General features: G+C 35.5%; 1 protein-coding gene across 9 annotated transcripts in view; it reads left to right on the forward strand.

Moving 5' to 3' along the window:
* Window positions 1-23,559, forward strand: part of LOC137387289 (zinc finger protein 345-like) — a 129,594-nt gene that overhangs the window by 6,782 nt on the left and 99,253 nt on the right. For 7 of the 9 annotated variants that reach the window (XM_068073651.1, XM_068073654.1, XM_068073655.1 and 4 more), the window contains exons 5-7: window positions 537-593; window positions 4,040-4,096; window positions 8,042-8,098. In XM_068073651.1, coding sequence (XP_067929752.1) covers window positions 537-593; window positions 4,040-4,096; window positions 8,042-8,098 — 171 coding nt within the window. Of the gene's footprint in view, window positions 1-536; window positions 594-4,039; window positions 4,097-8,041; window positions 8,099-11,478; window positions 11,542-11,919; window positions 11,977-19,736; window positions 21,705-23,559 lie in introns of those variants that run through there. The other 2 variants (XM_068073648.1, XM_068073653.1) reach the window with 2 other exon arrangements.

A 23,559-nucleotide genomic window follows, 5' to 3' on the forward strand; every position in this document is an offset into this window, starting at 1 on the left:
TACACAATCATAATCACCTCGTCACCTACTCATTGATAAATGGTCGTCTCGTCTGTCACTTTTTAAATATCCCTGTCGTCAGAATCGTCACAAAACATGGGAGGACCCCCAATATTGATCGCTATATATGTGATCCCTATTATAGAGATCACATATAATATATATAGCATATATATATCAGTATATTTATATATACATACTGATGAAGAAGAAGGTTGCAGTTCACTAGAAGAGAGTGCTCAATATTAAAATAAAGCATTTATATAAATTGTATTAAGAACTAAAAACTTTAAAAACTATTTACTACTTAGTTTCATGGTTGTTACCGTTCATCAGGTAAAACTGAAATCAATTTCAGATGACATATATATATATATATATATATATATATATATATATATATATATATATATATATATATATATATATATATATATTGATCAATCTATCTATATATCTAGATAGATATATCAATATATCCATCTATATATAGCTTCTTGTATAAGTCTCTCGAGGTGAAATTATCTCTATTGCAGTAGTAGCAGATGTGAGAACAGGATCTGATGATGGTGCTGATACTCCCTACCCAATTGGTTAGTTAAAGGTTGATTTGCAACAAAATTAAGTTACAAAACAAAGTTAAGGGTTAACAAATAATACATTTACAGTATATTGATATGTACCGTAAAACCTTTATTTGAATGCTGTGGTGCTCTATTTTTCAATCCTCCCCTGAAAGTGGCTCTTTATTAGAGGTGACGGTCAAGTAAACTGTGATCTTTCAAACATCTCATCAGAGTATTGAGAAGATAAATTCAACCATTTCCCGGGTAAAATGAATGTTGCTATATTTTGGGCTCTCCTTTGGGCTGTACAACATTAACCCATTTAGATATGAGAAATTTGCTAGCATACCTTGCTAGCATACCTGCTCCACCTTACCATAGATCTTTAAATAAATATGCTCGAGGAAGCTGATACATGTCTCTACCAGTTGATATCTATTGCTTGCAGTTAACCTACAGTCATTTTAAAGTCTGTGTTGCATTTTGTTGGATCTTTCAAGTTTTTATTTGATTTTAAATTTGAAGGCATATTGTCATCTCACAACTACATGTATACTATCGGAGTGCCCGGTATTGCACGGTTATTAACTCATTGAACCGTGGCTGTTCTTGTCAATGTGTGTCAGTAACTCTGCGCAATTTGTCCAATGATCCAAAGTTTTTTAACTTTTATCAAAGCACATCAATTATATCAGTACTTTTATCATTTATTTCAGTACTTCAGACTCTTGGCTTTCGAATGAACCTATATTCAATACACAAAGAATAATAGAACTATGAAAAACAGGGTGTCAAAAGTATGTCCTGCAATATAAAAACTCTTGGTTGTGGTTCCCCAATGTGATTTCATAATTATCATTTAGCCTTAGGTCGTCGATTCCTTTCGCTGCTATTGAGGTTGCGCTTTTCGGTGGGGACGATTGGTGTTCTTAAACCCAGTGAGCGCTAATTATAAACTAGGATTCTAGATAATCAACAATGCCCGGGCTCGTGCTAACACCCAACCAATACAAACACATGTTCTGGGTTAACAGATTTCGGGTGATTGTTAGAGTTTGCTTTTTTTATCCTTTCGCTCATTTTAAACATTAATAGTATTAGTATCTGAAGAATTTGTATCGCTTTCTAAATATGATTATGCTTCAATAAATATACTGTGTTCGATAAAGGTAATGAAATCACATCGATTAAATTGTGACCTGCAGTGGGGTGACCCTAGAACTACATGTAAATTGCACTCTAGCGAGATCTCGCAATGCTTGAAATTAATTAGCCTCAGTCGTGCCCCTCAATATCAGAATAAAAAGAAAGGGCTAGTGCATAATATCATCAGGAAAACATAGTATGGTGCTTTGAATCTGAACTATTTGTCATAGAAATAATCTGTACATGAGAGCTAATAACACTGATTCCTTTGTCATCTTCATTGGTTCTCTGGAGTTGTCCTACATTTGCCTGCCACTAGTGTCATTATCGTAGTTGATAAATATAAGCGGTAAGCAATAAAATAAGAGCACACAACACCGAATATGAGAATTATGACGTCATAATTTGCGAGCCTATACCATTGAACATTTCTGTGGTAGAGCTCTGAGGAAATCCTATAAACACCAACCAATGTCTCACCATATCAAACAATGGCTCATTTGAAAGCCAAGATATTGAAGAACCTGAATAAGCTGAGACAGTACTGATGTAATTGATGTGCTTAAAATATGTGCTTATAATATAATGATATTTGGGAAAACACTAGTAAAAAAAAGCCGTGCTGCCCGCAGCAAATGTCATCAAACAGAAAAAAACAATATTGCACCATTATTCAGGCTAAACTATAAATATTCGTATGATTTTAAAAGCTCTATAAAATATTTACAGTAATATAATATCTATCGACCACACATACAAAGGGAAGTGAAATTTCTGGTCTAACATCCTGAGCAAGAATTAATCCGATTGGTTTACGCTGTTACTTAGAAACAGCTTTTGTAAACAGAGCCATGTGAATGCCGGTATTCCGGCCGTTAGTGTTTCTGACTCACCTTACGCAGTCCTGGAATAATGGCCATTAGGGTTAAAATTCAGCTTAGGGACAGTGACAGGTAATGCAGTTGCATATCACTTGCCATTAGCCTGGCACGTTGCCATTAGCCTGGCACATTGCCAATGGCTAATTTATGCCAATTTATAACTCAACTGCTCAAAGTTATTTGTATATAGAATATGGCTTTATTTGAAGTCAAAATGAGTGTGTCAGAAATAATTGCTAAGTTTGAATGACTGTAAAAGTTACTCGATATTGCTGTTTATAACTATAAATAGTTTCATCTAAGTCTACTACTTTTAAAGGTTGACTTACAACAAAATTCACATTACAGTTATTTGGTATCAAAAGATTCACCATGTCTTACTCCGTTGTGTTGTAGGTGCAGAATATGTGGATATGTGATAACAAGCTCTTAAAAGCTCAAAAACGAAAAGCCGCCGTAGATTGGAATCTCTTTATTTCTCTGACGTATTCATTACATTTGGTTATCGTTTTGTCCCGTGACAAACAGTTCGGGTTTCACCGAAGACCCCTCATCAAATATAGACATTCGCTACTTTACAGTTTTATTTCAGCTTGGTCTAATCATCTTGTCGTAATCTGATCATGTGACCCAATACTTGACAAATAATTTCTGCAGCATTTTTCGATAATCACAGGTGACCAACAGGCTCGTCATGTTTATCAGACAATGACATGTACTCCTTAAATCTAAGGTTAAAAATTAAATGAATTTTTACGGTAAGTTATAAGATAACAGTGCTAAAAGTGACAGCATTACAATGACGATAAAATAGACGCGCAAGAACAATAGACATGGTTTTAATGAATGCGTGAAGTATATTTGTGAAAATATTTCGACAAATGAGGTTGTGTAAAAGTGTAAACAGAAGCCATCTTGTACAACTACGTCCCATTTGAGCCGTTTTGGAAAGAGGTTCTAATCTTCGGCAGTTTTGTGATGGCGGCGATTAATTGTTTGTTTTTGAGCTTTTAAGAGTTTGTAATCACATTTTCACATATTTTGCACCTACAACACAACAGAGTAAGACATAGTGAATCTTCTGATACCAAAAAATTGTAATGTGAATTTTGTTGCAAGTCAACTTTTAAGCTTCCTTTTGATGTATAATTTGTATGGGAACTTAAGAACATTAGTTTAAAGAGGGATTAAACGTATTGACCGCTGCAATGTCAACAAAGGGGATATTATTTGGGTGGCCTGTTTATTTTTCACACCACTGTACACGTACATATGTATATGTACATATAATAACTGTTGTTATATATATTAAATAAAAAAAATTCTGTGCTAAAACTTTTGTTACCTGGGCAATGCTGGGTATTCAACTAATATTGATATATTATTTTCTATATAGAATAAGCTTCTTGTATAATTCTCTCTAGATGAACTCTCATTTTATTGTAGTGGTTGCAGAAGTGAAAACAGAACCTGATGATGGTGCTGACAACCTCTACCCAATTGGTTAGTTCAGGATTAACAAATAAGAACTAAGAAATAATAATTTGTTGGAGCTTTCAATTTATTTATGTAATTTCAAAATTGAGGCATGTTTTCCTTTTATAAATATACTAGCGTAATGTCCAGCGTTGCACAGGTATTAAAAGTCAGCTTTTGAACAGTGACAGGAATGTACTTGCCATTAGTCTGGCACATTGCCAATGGCTAATTTGAGTGAGCTAATATTAATAAGTACTAATAATAGCTGTGAGAGCAAGCATAAAATTACATTGCGCTGTAACGAAGAGCGGTAGCAAATTTTAACTCGTATAGCAACACATATCGGCCTATGAATCCATCAACCTTGCGTAGCTTAAATGGTAAGGTTTTTCCCTGGTGAATGAGAGGTTCTGAGATCGAGTCTTGGGTGATACGGATGCTTCATTTTAATAGCTTTAGCTGGACAAACCGAAGTACACTCATGCAAACTTTGAGATGTATATATAGATTTATAAATTGATACCGTAAAACCTCTAATTGAACGCCATGCCACTTTATTTTTCAACCTTTATAGTGTCAGAATAATCAGTCAAAGTAAATCTGCTAGCTCACCTCCAACTTGTCAAAGATCTCTTAATAAGTGTGAATTGGAAAACATGATATAATCGAGAAATATCTCTACCAGTTAATGTCTATAATTTATTGCTTGCAATTGACCTGCGATGATATTATAGCCTGTGTCATTGTTTGCAATTTGTTGGCATTTTCAACTTTTATTTCATTCTAAACTTGAAGACATATTTTATATCTATATTTAGGATTGTTGGATAAAAACTCAATGCTATGTTTGCTATAGTTTGCCGCCAAAACTAGCCTTTCTGTGCAATAGAAGTGGATTTACGACCATCGATTCATTGTAAGCCATATTAAGATAGCCGCAAGGATGCTATTAAATAACATGCTATAAATTTGCATATTTATAACTTATACAATAATAATCTATCAAATCATACAATACATGTATATATTCATGAACAAACGAACCATACTTATATTACATGCAGAATCAAAATTAACCTTTTTAAAACAAAAATATTTCCATCGTTTGATCGGATAGCTCTGCGTTCTGATTGTTGCTTTAGATGGAACGAACATCTTCTTGTCGTCCAATACCTTCCACAATATCGTCTGGCCTCAACTCTTCTTCCGCACTGCTAAACTAGTCGATATTAGTATCCAAACAATTTTTCGGGAGAGCAAAACTTACGCGTTGCATGTAACACAAATATGTTTGCGTAAATATTGTTTTATGTAAATGTTTGCTCACTAAAATGTAACCTTTGGCCCAAAACTTGCAACCTGTTTTTATATGCATGTTATTTGAAGTATCAGGACCATGTTAAACAAGAAACTACTATTAGCCTGATACAGTTAGTAGTTATTTCTATGGCATTGCTTTCAATCTATCTACCATCATAAAGTTAAACTGTTTTTGATATATGTACATGTATTTCGAAATATCAGGACCGCGTTAAACAAGGAACCACTATTAGCTTGAGACAGTAATTATTTCTTTAGCATTGCTTTCAACGTTCATCTACCATCGTAAATTTAAGCCTTTTTATATATATGTACATGTACTTTGAAGTAGAAAGACCACATTGAACAGAGAACTACTAACCTGAGACCGTTATTGATTATTTCTATGGTGTTGCTTTCAAAATTTTAACGAAAAAAATGAAAAGCTTTGAAATTGGACAACGAGAGAATTAAGTGTTATATAAACGGTTCATTATTAATACGATTTTGTGGACACTTTTCTCCTGATCATTTGATATTATGGGCTCGTAAAGATTCAATATTGTCAAAGTGACGGTCAATTGAGAGTGGCGGTCTATTTTTCAACCGTTTTCTCAATTCAATTTTTTCAATTAGAGATGGCTTTCAATTCGAGGTTTTACGGTATATATATCGATATATATTTATTCATATATATGTATTAGTATTTATATATAACATTGAAATATATTACTGTTGGTCAATGTTTATATGTATAGATATGTGCTGATATATGTTAATTTATATATATATATATACTAGGTGAATGCCCAGCATGGCCCGGATAAGAGAAGTCTTTTATTTCATTTTGAACATCGAATATGTGCGCTCCCCTTTCACCTTTGGCTCCCCTTTCCTTACGGTGCAGCCCACAAATTAAAAAATATAAGTCAAGTTTTTCCTGTGTGTATGGCCAAATGGGTGAGTTCAGAAAAATGGCTGCGAATCTGATTTGAACTCACCACATCCAGTTCTGCTGACATCTATTTTTCCAATACACTGCGCTGTCCAACTGGCTATATGATGGAATAAAGTTGGCTCATACTGGGAATGTATGCCAATCTTTCATGGCTTTATAATAAATATTGCAGCTAGCATTATGCAATCACTATATACATGTATATCAATCTTTCTTCTATCTATATATATATATAAATGTGAAAGTATGACGGTCCTTCCAGCTATAGAACTTAAAATCTGGATATTAAAATTCTGTTTTCTAGTGGATTTAAACTCTCTACGAATGCATCGACAAGGTTCATATGCGTACACTGTACCACTGAAGCACCGCGACTTAATGATCAGTTGTGCTATCATATACCACTTAATCCATGCGCGTGCTAATTATTTTAGCCTTAGTCTTTTCACCAAAGATTTTGAAATTTGGTCATCTCGGAGCTCGAATATAAGTTCGGCTCTCAACCAAACCCGAGCATGTGCATTGCAATTAACAAAGCTCCGGAAATGCATGGAAACATTCGCTAACAAACGGAGAAGCATTTTACGCTTCATAAATTCTTTACAAAAAGGGAGAAACCATCTGGTAGGACGTCTCCTCTACCGAAGATGTTTGCTAGGGAGACAACTCCTCTAGTCGACCCTAAATTGTTTTGGAAGATTCTTTTTAGAGATTCTTTTTTTACTCCTTTAAAGATGTAAAATAAATAGGCCATTGCTGTTTATATTCTCTTTTTTCACTCCTTTAAAGATGTAAAGTAAATAGGCCATTGCTGTTTATATTCTCTTTTTTACTCCTTTAAAGATGTAAAGTAAATAGGCCATTGCTGTTTATATTCTCTTTTTTTACTCCTTTAAAGATGTAAAGTAAATAGGCCATTGCTGTTTATATTCTCTTTTTTTACTCCTTTAAAGATGTAAAGTAAATAGGCCATTGCTGTTTATATTCTCTTTTTTTACTCCTTTAAAGATGTAAAGTAAATAGGCCATTGCTGTTTATATTTTCTTTTTCCTACGATTTTTGATATAACTGATCTGTTGCATTTTTTTCTGGTTCATTATCATTTTTTGCAATTTTTAGTATTGTCTCTTAACCTTTAATATTTTTGATGTTTAAAGAGCCAAACGTACGAAATGTTTACTTTTGGTTTCTTTTTCCATCATCATAATTAGAAAACCTTTTATTAAAATTAAACACTCTATATCTACCCATTTCTATTTATAGTATGCAGTATACATGCAGCTTATGATGTACAAATGTTGAAAAAATACTTTACCGAAGTTGTTTTCTCACTTTGGAACAGATAAAATTTACATTCATTTGTTCTACTGAAAAAAATTGTTTCTGATCTCGAACAACTCGGTTTTTTGAGATCGTTCAAAACAAGTTTTTTTCTTGCCTTGGAACTTATTAAGGCATTTGCCTGTCGAATGGGAGATTCCGAGATCAAATCTTCAGCAATACAGATTCTTCATTCCAGTATTTTAATAGTTATAGCTGGACAAACTGAATTACACACAGGCTTTGAGACTTATTTAGGTAGAAGATAAAAAAATATATATACTGTATAATAATATAATAATATATATATAATACTATATATATTCACACCACTGTATATAGAATTAGCTTCTGTATAATTCTCTCTAGATGAACTCTAATCTTTATTGTAGTATTCGCAGAGGTGAGAACAGAATCTGATGATGGTGCAGATAATCTCTACCCAACTGGTTAGTTAAGTGTTAACAAATAATATACAGTCAAACATGGATAACTCGCCCTCGGATAGCTCGAACACATGGTTAACTCGAATGGGTTTTTTGTCTGCCCTCACGTAATGATAAATTGCTTTAGATAACTCGACCTCAACACTGTTAACTCGAACAGTTTTTTGCCCAACGGCTACCAAGACGGTTGTTATCACTTTAACAAATCACTTTTTTCCAAGCCATAGAGGTAAACCTCAACTTTTCGTAATTCATAGGCGTCATTATTACCATCATCGGCAAAATATTTTTGTCGACGACTTTTCTAAAGGTTTGGTGAAATTTGATTTTTACCAAACATCCGCCTAGCAAACATGGCCCTTCAGAAGCAAGGAAAAGTGAGGTAACCTTCGCATAAACTTCAAGAAAAATTGGCAAAATTAATCTTGGTTAAAACGCTCAAAAGAAAGGATGTCTTTTCTTCTGAGCATTTCAACAACGATCAAGTTTTGCCAATTTTAATCTAAAAAACGTCCTGGCATTAACATCACCTCAAACAACAAACCAATCTCAAGTGATAGTAAAATCTCTATACTTTTTGATAAAAAAGTTTTAAACTTTACATTAGAAACATTTAATTTGAAACAAGCCATTTGTGCTTTTGATTTATATTATAGTTTGTATATGTACATACATGTGTTTACTAATAAATAAATGGACTTGTGACAGTGCTCTGATAACTTGAACGCTCTGATAACTCGAACACTTTCGCTCGGTCCCGTGAAGTTCGAGTTATCCATGTTTGACTGTATATAAATCTCAAGTTTTGTGTGTCATCTGTGCATCGGTGTGTCCAGTTATAGCTATTAAAATCTTGGAAAGAAAAGCTCCAAGCTCGTACATACACCATAAAACCTCTAATTGAACGCCGTGGCACCTAATTTTTTAACCCTTCTTTTATGATGGCAGGCAATTGAAGGCGGCGTTCATATATATTTTTCAAATGGTTCGTTAGAGTTTGTAGAAAATAAATTTAGCCCTTTCACAGGTGAAGCGAATGTCGCCTATATTTTGCTTTCTTTTTTCGGTGGAGCGATATTAAACCTTTTGGATGCAATAAATCTGCTAAATTGCCTCCAAATTGTCAACGATCTTTTAATAAATATGGATTGAGAAACGGAGAAAGATCTCTACCAGTTGATATCTATTGCTGGCAATTAACCTGCGATGATATTATGGCCTGTGTCCTTCTTTGCAATTTGTTGGCATTTTCAGTTCATTCTAAATTTGAAAACATATTTTTATTATATAGCTATATTTAACAATGTTGCATAAAAGCTCATTGCATTCATTGATAGGTTTGCTACAGTTTGCAGCCAAAACTAGCATTTATATGAAATAGAAGTAGAGGTATGAGTATCGATCCATTGCAAGCCGTGTTAACCCTTTCGCAGGCAAGTTTTTTTGGGCTATTTGAAACCCCTGGGCAAATTAATTTTTCACGAATTGATTTTAAAAAAATCATTAATACACTTTTGTTTATGATATTGTATACGTGTATTCTGTTTTTATTATACAGGTAAATACAAATAAACATTTTCAAGTCAAATTCTTATATAAGTGTTTCTCTAGCAATAGTACTTTTGGAAGCATTTGCCCTTGCAGAGGCCTACACCGCAGTCTTGGCATCATGTGCTTATTCTTGTTCCTCTATAGCTTCGCCTTTGCCTATTATAGCTTTTGGAGGACGCCATGGCGGTAAGAGAAAGTTGTTGCACTCTGGGAAAATACTCAAAAAGCAGAAACAAAGGCAGAAACAAGCCACAAACAAAATTCCCAATTTTATTTAAATACGTTTTTATTTCGGATTTTTCGTTCGTTTAGCATTGCCAAAACGATCATTTTTTTGTCTCAAAACGGCTAGTTTTTTGGTTGCTAACAGATACCAATATATTGTAGTTTACTATTAGTAAAAAAATTAAATAAAAAAGGGCAATAAGGTTACTAAAAATCAATTTATAAAAACGTTCACGTGGCGACATAATAGTCGCTCTGCCCATTGACATCAGTATCGCGAAACGACAATAATGTCGCTATACCTGCAAAAGGGTTAAGATAGCCGCAAGAACGCTGTTAAATTACATGCTATAAATCAGCATGTTAATAAGTTATGTGATGATAATCTATCGGATGGTACAAGTATATATTCATGAGCAAATGACATAAACGAACCATGCTTACGTATGTTACATGCAAAAACAAAAATTACCATCTTTAAAACAATATTTCCATCATTTGCTCGGATAGCCACTTTCTGATTGTTGCTTTCGATGAAACGAACATCTTCTAGTTGTCCATTACCTTCTACAATATCTTTTGGTCTCAACTATATTTCTGCATTGCTGAACTAGTCGGTGTTAGCATCCAAACAATTTTTGGCAGAGTAAAACTTTTACGCGCTGCATTTAGTACAAAATTTTGCTCACTAAATGTAACCTTTGACCCAAAACTTGCAAACCATCTTTTATATGCATGTTCTTCAAAGTATTAAGACCGCGTTAAACAAGGAACTACTATTAGCCTGACACAGATATTAATTATTTCTCTGGTGTTGCTTTCAAAGTTCATCTACCAACGTGAATTCAAACACATTTTTATATATGTACATGTACTTCAAAGTATCAAGACTGCGTTAAACAAGAAACTATTATTAGCCTGGGACCGTTATTGATTGTTTCTATGGTGCTTTCAAAGTTTTAACAGAAAAAAGCGAAAAGCTTCTGAGTTGAACAACGAGAGAACTGATTGCTATTAATGTGAACGATTCATTACTAATACGATTTTTTGAACACCTTTCTACTGATCACTTGATATTATTGGTTCATAAAGATCAAATAATGTCAAAGTGGTGTTCAAATGGAGGTGGCATTCAAACGTAGGGTGGCGCTCCATTTTTCAACCCGTTTCTTTTAATGCTGGTCAAATAGGGTTGGCGCTCAAATAGAGGTTTTACGGTATGTATATACAGTATATGTATATATATACAGTGTATATATATACACTGTATATATATACAGTGTATATATACACTGTATATATATACACTATATATATATAAATACATATACAGATACATATATATACACTGTATATATACACTGTTGGTACACTGTATATATAGATATACAGTGCACCAACAGGATAATATTTGGATCTGTTCCTGGGTTGGCATCGTAGGGTAAAAAAATTGTTTGCAAGGATATAGCAACCATAGTAATTATATAATGTAAACATCCCTGGTAAAAATTGTCAAAAAATTGTATTGATATATATTAAGCAGTATTTGATATATAGCGGCTTCTCATTATCATTTTTCTCTAGATGAGCACTTATGTTTATTTTAGTAGTCCCGGACGTGAAAACGGAACCAGGATCTGATGATGATGCTGATAATCTTTACCCAAGCGGTAAGTTTTAAGATTTATCAAGTAATAGTGATAACTGCTGCTGATAAGCTTTGATGTCTGAGTTGAATGAATATTATAATCACTTTCCTCTAAAGTTACAGTGTAAGTGTAAGTCTTTTGAAGGAATTCTGTGCTAGTTGTAGGGTTTGATTAACTACTACAGATCCATGAGAGCTAATAATACGCGAGTCATTTTTTGAAGGTTGTGACCTTTGATCGCAGGAGGTACACTGAGTTTATAGCCATATATATTGTCTATTGCATATTTGTTGATGATTTTTGGTTTAAATCAAATCATTCGATGTATCTAAAAACCCTAAACTTAATGAGTTTTAAATCGTTCACTGTATCTACTATTCTACATTGTTTATATTGTAGACACTGAACTTAATCTAGAACCAGAGAGTCCTTTAATCAACACAAACAGGGATGAAGGTAAATATTATATTAGTTCAATGGATTTAATATTAATAACATATCTCATTGTAATCTTTGAAGTAGCATCAAGAATGCATATTTGTAGCATTTGCTAGATTATCATGATATAACTTATGAATTTGCCGATTTATAGAATATTATTTGATAGCATCGTTGCAGTAATCTGATCTTACAGCAGATGGACGCTCGTACATGTAACTACTCGATTGCGCATAAAAAGTGAGTTGTGGTTGCAAATTGTAGCAAACATATCAACGAGTGCAATGAGCTTTTATGCTGCATTGTTAGATATTGTATGATATAAAATAAAAATATGTTTTCACATTTGCAATGAAATATAAACTGTAGGCTCCAACTAATTGCAAAGCAGGACGCAGGCTATAATGTCCTCGCAGGTTAATTGCAAGCAATAGATATCAACTGGTAAAAATAATTCTTGGCCTCTCAATGCATATTGATTAAGATATCTTTGACATATTGGAGTTAGTCAGCAGATTTATTGTACTCAAAAGGGTTAGTGTCACTCGACCGGAAAAAAAGGGGCAAAATATTTGCTTCACCCGTCAAAGGGCTGAATTGACCTTCTCAAAATTCTGACGAGCCATTTGAAAAATACAACGCCAGCCTCTATTTGAACGCCACCTATAGAGGAAGGGTTGAAAAATAGTGCCATGGCGTTCAGTTAGAGGTTTCACGGTAGTTTGTCTAGCTCTGGTAGACCATCCATAGCGGCTGATGGTCCTTTATCTAGAAGCAGAATTTCTGAATAGTTGGACCATAGTGTCTGGCTTCAATCAAGCAGTCATGAAAGAGATAAATAGTTAGTTGTATCTAGTGGCTATTCAATTCATTAGAGGTTTACTTGTAACAAAATTCACATTCAGTTATTTGGTATCAAAAGGTTCACCATGTCTTACCCTGCTGTGTTATAGGTGCAAAATATGTGGAAACGTGATTACAAGCTCTTAACCCTTTGACCGGGTATAAGCCCCCCCCCAAAAACAACCGAAACTCGTGTAATTTATTTTCGAAAATTCAAGAAATTTTGTATTTTATGAATATACATAGCTCGAACTGAAATGTATTTACATATGTACTTAAAATTTACATAACATCTATTTAATAATGTACTGCTACCAAAAAAGTACAACAAAGTACAATTGTCTATGTGTGGAATGCTTGAAAGCACTCCTTGCGGCAGAGTCCAACGCCACAGTTTTGACACCATGTAGTTATTCGTGTTCCTTTGTAGCCGCTAACCCTGCTCCTGCTACAAACAGCACAGACTTTACGTTTCTTATCTGGAATTGTCTCACAAAAATGTCTAGCTGTAAATCTTGACTGCATGTCACCCAGGTTTGGTCTACCAACATGCTGTCGACTCTCTTGGTAACCACCGAGCAGGCCTTCAATTACCTCTACAATAAAGTTATAATGCCCCATTGGCTTTGCGATGTTGGGATTAAGCTTATACATAATATATGCATTTGTCATTGTTCTGTCCAGGAGATGGAAAAATATTTTTTTCCAGCATTTCATTGTTCTTCGCTCAGCAGCATAAGCGTCGGTCATTTGATCAGCTATGTCGACACCACCCATCCCATCGTTGTATTCCACCACCACAGTTGGTAATGTTTTGACCTGACCATTCCAAAGTGTCTTCCCGCATGTCTTTGCAGAAGCGTGTGTAGACAGCATGCGTACTCGCTTCCTGTCTACCCAAGACAATGCCATGATCTGGTCATTTCTCATTACGTTCATTTCCCCTTTGGTTGTCAGCTTAGCATTGATGCCGTCAGGCAGACCTCGGCGACCTTTGCGTACTGTGCCAGTCACATATATTTGCTTTTTGAGCATTTCTTCACAGAGAACTCGACTAGTGTAATAGTTATCTACTACCAAATGATGATGTTTGCCACTGTGATTTTCTAAAAGTTTATTACAGACATCGAATGGCTGCCCTTTGTCGGATACTTTGAGTGCTGATGTATGATAAACAGTATTATGCACATACCCGGTCTTTGAGTCAGCAAGATTGTATTCCTTTGGGCCCCACTGGTGATGTTTTTTTATGCGGATGTAGTTGACTAGACAGTGACGGCCTTTGAAACCTACGATTGTTTCATCTATAGATATTACTTTGAAGAGATCGTAACCTTGTTGCCACCTAGCTGTCAAATGTTCCAGAACGTTCCTGTACTTGTATTGAGGATCATAACTTGCACTCGAGCGTGGAGGCTCATTATAACTGTCAGAAACATGTAGAAATCTGAGCATGAGGTTGAATGTGTCCTGCTTCATGGTCTCTCGGAATACTGGGTGGTTTTGGCTGTGATGCTTTCCATCAAAGTAAGCATTATTATTTGGAGCTTTCCACAATCCCTTGTTCAAACACAGTCCAATAAATGCCCTTAGTCGCTGTACTGTTGCATTCTCCCATAAATTCAGCTTAGACCGTGCCTGCAGTACTCCCATCTTTGCATAAGTGTACTCATAGTACTTATTAGTTTCTGCTGCTATGAAGTCCCACAAACTACTTCCACCTTGATTGACAGGAAGAAAAAAATAATCAAAATATTCCACCGGTAAAGTATCAGCAGGTGGTGTGAAGTTTGGCCCGGTGTGAGCAGAGAAATCGTGGAGTGATGGAGGCTTGTCATTATCTAAGTCAGTAACTGTTTTCCATTGGCTTAAAGTCGATGTGGTTGCAGTTACTTCATCTTCTAGTCTCTCAATATTAGAATCCTGTGTATTAGTGCTAGTAGCACAGTTATTCATTGATATGGAGCTGCTGCTACCACACACTGTACTTCTATTTACAACGGCTTGAGTGGATATAATATCGTCATCGTCCGAGCTGCCGTAACCATCACTTTTCTCTGTATATTCAAAATCTTCAGAGTTAACATCACTTCCATCGTTTGAATCATTATCATATTGCTCTGACAAAAGATCGCTAACGATCGCAGGATCAAGTAAATTTTTACTTTTTCGTTTGGAACGCCGTGCCGCGATTTGACTGGATTTTCCAACTTCCATTTTTTCAAAAGCGTCACGAATTCGTATTTCTTTAGCTTATAGCACAAAACGACGCCTCTCAGATAATCGTTTCAAATAAAAAATTTTTAGATAAATATCTTGCCGATAATATTTAAGAATTGCTAGCGTTCATATCCTTTATTTAACGTTACTAGGCGACAGCTTTATAAACGTCTACCGAAATAGACAAATGTCGTTTCCCCACGCAACCGATAAACGACATTCCGGTCGTTTCCCCTGTCAAAGAGTTAAAAGCTCAAAAACGAACAGTTAATCGCAGCCATCATGAAAACGCCGTAGTTGGGAATCCCTTTATTTTGATGACGTCCTCAACTCGACGTGGTTATTGTTTTGACACGTGATGTTATCAGGTGAAATGAAAGTCTCAATATAAAATGTTTCGTAGCACTAGCTTATGATACTTTGGGTTTTACCGGAAAGCCCTTATCTAATATAGATGCTCGCTACTTTACAGTTTCGCCTCAGTTTGCTCTAATCATCTAGTCGTAATCTGATCATGTGACTCATGCTTCCTGCCAACTAACGCGAACAATTTCTGCAACATTCTTCGACTCTCACAGGTAACCAACAGGCTCGTCATGTTTATCAGAACATGATATGCACTCCTTCGAGCTAAGGTTAAAAAATTAAACGAATTTCTATGGTAGGTTTTGAGGTATCAGTGCTCAAAGTGACAGCATTAAAATGATGATGAAATAGATGCGTAAGGACAATAGACATGGTTTTATTGAATGCGTAAAGTATGTTTGTGAAAATATTTCGACGAATTTGGTTGCATGAAAGCGTAAACAGAAGCCATCGTGTTCAATTATTTCCCATTTGAGCTGTTTTGGAAAGGGATTCCAACCTACGGCGTTTTTGTGATGGCTGCGATTAACTGTTCATTTTTGAGCTTTTAAAAGATTGTAATCACATTTCCACATATTTTGCACGTATAACACAGCAGAGTAAGACATGGTGAATCTTTTGACACCAAATAACTGTAATGTGAATTTTGTTGCAAGTAAACCTTTAAGTATTGTGCTATCTTAACAAAAACTATCTGGCGGGGTAGTTAACTTTGAAAGGGGAGTATTGTCCTTGTAGCAAAAACATTACGATTTGATATAATGGTCGATTGGATCATTGGACATTACTCCTGTAAGACATTTAGCAAGCGTCTCTTTTAAGTTTTCGAGTTCATAATACAGTATGGCTATCATCCAAATGGTTTTTATTATTTAAGGCATGAGATCAAATGGCTCAAAGGTAATCTCTCCATGACTTTCCTGCATCACTTTTCTCCAAAGTTAGCAATGAAATTGTTTTGCATTTAGCCACTCCTACTAAATGACAAAGATTTAAAAGTTTTAGATTTTGGCTTCATTTTCTGGTCAAGTCAGATTTGCTGATCATCCGTTGGATGGATATTCTCTTTTAAGATGCCTCAGTAAAATCATTGGCCTTGCTATGCATAAGGTTTGGTGTCACACTATCTAGTGCAATTTGTAGGTATTAGTGCAATAATGTTGAAGTTGTTGGAATTGTGCAAACCATTTGATTAATCCAAGCTCCACAATGCATACTTTACTTGGCCACTAGACAGATCTCAAGGGCTGGGGTTAGAAGTCTGAAATAACCAGTCACCATCACTTAGTTTACTAGCCACCATCACTTTTGCACTACCAGTTTAGTAGTGCAAAGGCTTTCTATACGTGGATTAATTGTTTTCTGTTCAACACTTTTACACAGCATAGAGGATATAACTAGCTCTTGGTTTCCACTGTGTGGCTGCCGTGTGCACTGTGACTTGATTCTTATCTTCTCCTGCATGACTTCATTAACAGACACTATCTAGGTTCCTTTAAATTGCTTTAGCTCAGAGGTCGGCAACCTGCGGCTCCGGAGCCGCTTGCGGCTCTTTCATCTCCTCGCTGCGCCTCCTTCTGACTTAGGGTTTTTTCTTTTTTACCATATGCCAAGTAATTTAGTAAAAATATAGCAGTTTTATTTTTAGATTTTGTAATATAATTTTTAAAAAATGTAATTATGGTGATAAATCAACCATTTTTGCTTGTTATGCGTCATTATTTGTTCTATTATTATTAGTACCTTATCACATGATCGTCATATGGTTTTAACTTTGACATAAAAGTACAGAAAAACGTACTACCGGATTCGCGCAGAGGGTCAGATCGCTACGAGATACCTTCTGATATTATGTCAATAGCACTACTGACAAACAACAACACTAATACAGATACTACACCTTATAAAAATTTATGCGCCAAAAAAGCTGCCAAAACTATTTCATTGTTCCTTACAAAAATATAATTTTGTTTTCTCAGCAGTTAAATCATTATACATGCCACACATTTTCGCTTTATGGTGTAAACATGGTATAAAATCATTAAAAGCTAAACAAAAAAGTTACATGTAACTTTTTTTTAAATAAAAGTATCAAAGGGTGTTTGTGGCTCCTATTGTGTTCTTTCCTGTGGAAAACGGGTCTAAATGGCTCTTCGAGCGGAAATGGTTGTCGACTTCTGCTCTAGCTATAAAAGCATCTCGAATGCAGTACCATACTAATGATCATTTAGATATCTCAAGGCAATCATTTTTGTTCAGTACCTTCAGTTCTGTTAGGTTAAACTAAACAAGAGTGCGTATCACTCTCTGAGTGTTTCGAGATTTTACTGCGTTCATGAGTCTTCAGCAGCAAATGGAAAGTTGCTGCGTTTTCTTTTGGTACTTGATATCTTCCCATTTTCAAATGTCTCTTGTCTCACTTGGGTACCAATTATGATGATTTCAGCATTTGGTATTTAGTATGTTTCTGCGCTTAAACAGTAAGATCATTCCTTTGAACTGCTAATAGCATTTTAAATAATAACTCCTTCAAAAAACAATGTTCAATTCTCCATTACACTCCAAGGTTTTGATGGAATTATCAATGTGGTGTCTCAATGCCAGTTTTTGTTACGGCCTTGGCAGCACTTTGATGATGACTGTAACCTTCTTGCTGACTTTATCTACAAACACTCGCTCATTGCCACTCATTAGCCTCTTCGCTATCGAGCGCATCCGCTTGAGAATTGTCCCACATGCCGGGTGTGTCAGTTGACAATTTTATCTTTTGACATAGACACAAGGTGGTCGCAATAACTTACCTTTAACTGGTTGTAGATCTCTAAATAAATATGCTTTGGGAAGCTGGGAAATATCTGTAGAAGTTGATATCTATTGCTTGCAATTAGCCTACTAATGTCTTAGAGATTAGACTGCAAAAAGTTGGAGCTTATAATTTTTTGTTCCAATATTTAAATTTGAAGGTATTTTTTGTTTTATCAGTGTATTTAACAATGCTACATAAAACCTCATTGCGCTCATTGATATGTTTGCTACATTTTTAGCAGAAACTTGCTTTTTATGCCCAATAGAAGATGATTTATGAGCATCGATCCTATGAAAGCTGAGCTTAAATAATGGCAAAGATGCTAACAAATAATGTGCTATAAATGTGATAGAATGTTGCAGGACGCTGTGAAGCTATGCGACTTTGACAGTACAGAGCTGTATAGCTTCACATTGTCCCACGATCAACTGTGGAGCTATTTGGCTCTGCGATTAATGTACTCGTATTGAAATGCCTCGAATGAATGCCTCAAAATTTATTCTTTCGTACATAAAGACTATTAAAAAGCTCAAAGCTTTTTTTTACATTCTAACATGCCATTCTCTAGCACATAATGAATATGTCTTTCTCATAAATGTCCTTTTTAATATGACTTTGCAGCTAGTCTGGTTTTGCCAGACTGCCATCTCAATGTGTTTATCGCTGGTTTTAACACTTGTATATCGTTACAAGGCTTCAACTTTCTGTCAACGCAATATCTACGGTTGTAGTTATTTCTAAATCAGCTAGTTAATGGGTGATGTAATATTTTTGATTCATATCCGTTTGAAAGAGAGTAACATTCTGGGGAATTAGTTACCAAAGCATGAAAGACTACCCGATTGCTCAAGCTAAAAGCTAACTATTGCCTTCAGATTTAAAGTTTTATCTCTATCAGTATGTTACGCGATGGAACTCAAGCCTTTTGTTTCAAGGTTGTTAGCCTCGACTGCATTCCAACAAAACTTTAGCGAAACACCTTTTTAATTTCATTTTTCCATCCTTTTAAAATTGTTTTAGTAGCTTTCTCCCCACTATTCATATTAGAATTGACTAAGTACATGCTTACAAAACTATGTTTTCTTTATTAACTATATGCACCATCTGATTGCAAGTACATCTCTGTTGAAACCACAGAATGCATTAGTTTATTCAAAAAGGATAGATTTATACCATTTTATACCAAAACACATGTAGAGGTTGTTATTGCTACAGGACTATATCAAGGTTGTGGCTGATATAAGATGCATACAGAAAGATAAACATCTTTCAAGTTTATTCACCCATAAAATCCTTTTATGGTAAATGTTTTACACCTGATACTTGGTTTTGACAATATTGGCACATTTAGATATTTGCACCTGAACTTACACTTCATGTTTGTAATGTTACGCAAGTTAGGCATATGTGTGTTGAGGACTCCGAAAATCCTATATTACTTGCAGGGTTTGATCGACAATTTTGTGACAACAATACTTGTGCACGTATGGTACTATTGAGCCTGTGTTCCACTTATCTCACAAACTGCCAACTTGTGTTACAGGTGAATATTGCGGTAGCTTCACTCACTGCAGTACGCGGAAAAAAAACATGGAGACTCATAATAGAGATAAGCCGTTTCAGTGTGCGATGTGCAGTAGCAGGTTTTCTCAGCGCAGTCATCTGACAGAACACATGAGGACTCACACTGGAGAAAAACCGTTTCAATGCCAGATGTGCCGTAGTAGCTTTGCTCGACGCAGTAATCTAACAAGACACATGAGAATGCATACTGGAGAAAAACCGTTTCAATGCAAGATGTGTGATAGTAGCTTTGTCCAAAGCGGTCACTTAAAAATTCACATGGGGACTCATACTGGAGAGAAGCAATTTCAGTGTAAGATGTGCAGTAGAAGGTTTGCTAATTATGGTCATCTAACAAGTCACATGAGAACCCATACTGGAGAAAAACCATTTGAATGCGAGATTTGCAGTAAAAGGTTTGCACAAAACAGCTATCTGAAAATTCACATGAGGACTCATACTGGAGAGAAGCCGTTTCAGTGCGAAATGTGCAGTAGTACTTTTGCTCGTCACGATAGTTTTCTAGACCACATGAGGACCCATACTGGAGAAAAACCATACCAATGCAAGGTGTGTAATAGTAGCTTTGCTCTACGTAGTGGTCTAAGAAGACACGTGAGGATTCATACTGAAGAAAAACCATTTCAATGCAAGATTTGCAGTAGTGGCTTTTTCGAACGCAGTCATTTAAAAATTCACATGAGGACTCATACTGGAGAGAAGCCATTTCAGTGTAAGATGTGCAGCAGTAGTTTTACTGTTCATAGTCATCTAACGAGTCATATAAGGACTCATACTGGAGAAAAACCATTTGAATGCGAGATTTGCAGTAAAAGGTTTGCGCAGAACAGTCATCTAACAGGACATATGAGGACTCATACTGGAGAGAAGCCATTCCGATGCGAGATATGCGATAGCAGCTTTGTCCAACGCAGTAGTCTAAAAGTTCACATGATGACTCATACTGGAAATAAGCCATTTCAATGTAAGGTGTGTAGTAGCAATTTTGCTAATCATAGTAATCTAACTAATCACATGAGGACTCATACTGGAGAAAAACCATTTGAATGCGAGATTTGTAGTAGTAGTTTTGCTCTACGTAGTGATCTAACACGACACATGAGGATTCATACTGGAGAAAAACCATTTCAATGCAAGATTTGCAGTAGTGGTTTTGTCCAACGAAGTAATCTAAAAACTCACATGAGGACTCATACCGGTGAGAAGCCATTTCAATGTAAGATGTGCAGTAGTAAGTTTGCTGGTCATAGTCATCTAACAAGACACATGAGGACTCATACTGGAGAAAAACCATTTGAATGTGAGATTTGCAATAGAAAGTTTGCGCAGAGCAGTCATCTAACAGGACACATGAGGACTCATACTGGAGAGAAGCCATTTCAGTGTGAAATGTGCAGTAGTACTTTTGCTCGTCAGGATAGTCTTTTAGACCACATGAGGACTCATACGGGAGAAAAACCATTCCATTGCAAAATGTGTAGTAGTAGCTTTGCCCTACGTAGTGGTTTAACAAGTCACATGAGGATTCATACTGGAGAAAAACCGTTCCAATGCAACATTTGCAGTAGTAAGTTTGCGCAGAGCAGCCATCTAACAATTCACATGAGGATTCATACTGGAGAAAAACCGTTCCAATGCAAGATTTGTAGTCGTAGGTTTGCGCAGCACAGTAATCTAACAGAACACATCCGAACTCATACTTGAGAGAAACCAGTGATGTAAGATGCAAAAGATGCCAAGCAACATGCAAGATTTGCAAAAGTAGTTTTGCTCAAAGCTGTCATTTAACAAAACGCGTGATGACTCATAGTTTAGAGAAAACATTTTATTGTACATAAAATGCTGTTTTGTTGTGTTTTCACATCTTATGCACATTTAATGATGGTCAAATTAATTATGTTTAAAATATATTGAATGTTCGTATATATAAATAACTCTCAGTGTTTGTGTGTATGTCCGTGTGTCCACTTCCAGCAAAAATGTTTGAGGAATCAAAACGTCGCTGCGCACTCGATTAGAAATGGGAACCTTCAGTTCTGCAGACAAGTGCGCTACCCAATAAGCCAAGCGGCTACACTGCTATACAATGGAATATTTATGGTCACACTCATTACATCTGCCAATTTTCAATGGCTTCCATTTCGACACTTGAGCTAGCATAACGGATTCATACCAGAGAAAATATATTTGCCCATACATGAGCAGATGTGCTTGAACTCACATGGCCAACAAGACTATTGTAATCAGTATAGAGCTGTAGTCAGCACTGCAGCCAATACAGTATGAATTATACAGAAATGCGTAAATGCATTACACAAAAATAAACAGCTCACAAAAATATACAAACGCCTTCATTTGAAAGTTAAAATGGTAATTATTGTATATGTGGATTAAAAATGAATTTTTGTTGCAAAAACTTTGTTATGACAGGCACACTGCCAGGCATTTAACTGATATACGTGATGAAAATAAGATGTACAATAAATGACAAACTTTAGTTGTCTGGTTGAACCAAATGAAACATGACTAACAACAGCAGGCTTTTTCTCATACATACCTGAGCTGATTCTTCTGACACTGATTCATCTGATTGGTTGTTATTGATGGTAAATATTTTAGCAAGGCTTTTCTCTGGTACACAAGTTCTTTACACCTAAAACATTATAATTCACACAACAGCTACGGTTTGTTATTGATATTATTTGAGTTATTCTTTGATTCTGTTGTTGAAATCCAGCTACATGGTGTATCTTGTTGGCCTTCTTAAAGGTTGGCCTTAGTACGGACCCAGCCGATGTCATCAGCCTTATCGACTGATTTTATTTTAGCCAAGCCGACCAAATGGTCTTTTGGAATATTGTTCTATGGTTGTTTGCTATTGGCGGATAGGCATTATAAGAAAGGATAGAATAGACAGACGCCTTTAATTGGAATCTTTGTAATTAGCGAGTATTTGCTAATTTTGCATTGACGAATTAGTCTGAAGAGTCAATCGTAATGGTGACTCGAGATTATGAAGAAAACGTTTCAGAATATTTAGATTTTGGTGGCAGGGATTTTGAGGTCAACCAGTCTGATGATGATTTCTCAGAAAGCTCTTCAGACTCAGATGATCCAGAATTTTATACAATAGAATTTATACATGTCGTTGTCAGCACTAGTAGCAATGATAGCATTATCCAGTATCGGTGGGTCATCAGATATTGAAGCAAGTGGTAAGTAACCCTAATATGTTCTTTAGCAATGTCATGTGCTGCACCCATAGAGTTATCTCCCCCTAGAGTGATAACTACACTAGCGTTTCCGGTGCCAACAAGGAGCGTCTAGGCCACGCCTCTTTTTTGTGCTAGTCAGTCGTAGTGATTGACTAGATCAATGACATCGGCCATGAGAAGGGTTAAACAAGGATCATTAATTTCCAGTTAAGATAGTAATTAATGCTCATATTAGAGAAATGATGATTGTAGTTTATTACTCTAATATATGCTTACTATTTAAAGCAATTCAATACCTACCAGGGATCGCTAAACATATTATGGAAATGTTTACTTTTTCATATCCATTTCCATCAATGATATGCGGCCCCATACAGCAATAATATACAGCCAATGATATACAGCCCCCCTGTATATCATTGTTTCCATAAACATAAATATTTCCATAATTTTAGGGAGATGGATATGGAAATTTTATTTTAGAAATATGGAAATTTTATTTTAGAAATATGGAAATGTTATTGAAATGGAAATAATATTGAAATGTTATTGAAATGGAAGTAATAT

This window comes from Watersipora subatra, chromosome 2, assembly GCF_963576615.1.
Source record: "Watersipora subatra chromosome 2, tzWatSuba1.1, whole genome shotgun sequence".
In the NCBI taxonomy this organism is placed as follows: Eukaryota; Metazoa; Bryozoa; class Gymnolaemata; order Cheilostomatida; family Watersiporidae; genus Watersipora; species Watersipora subatra.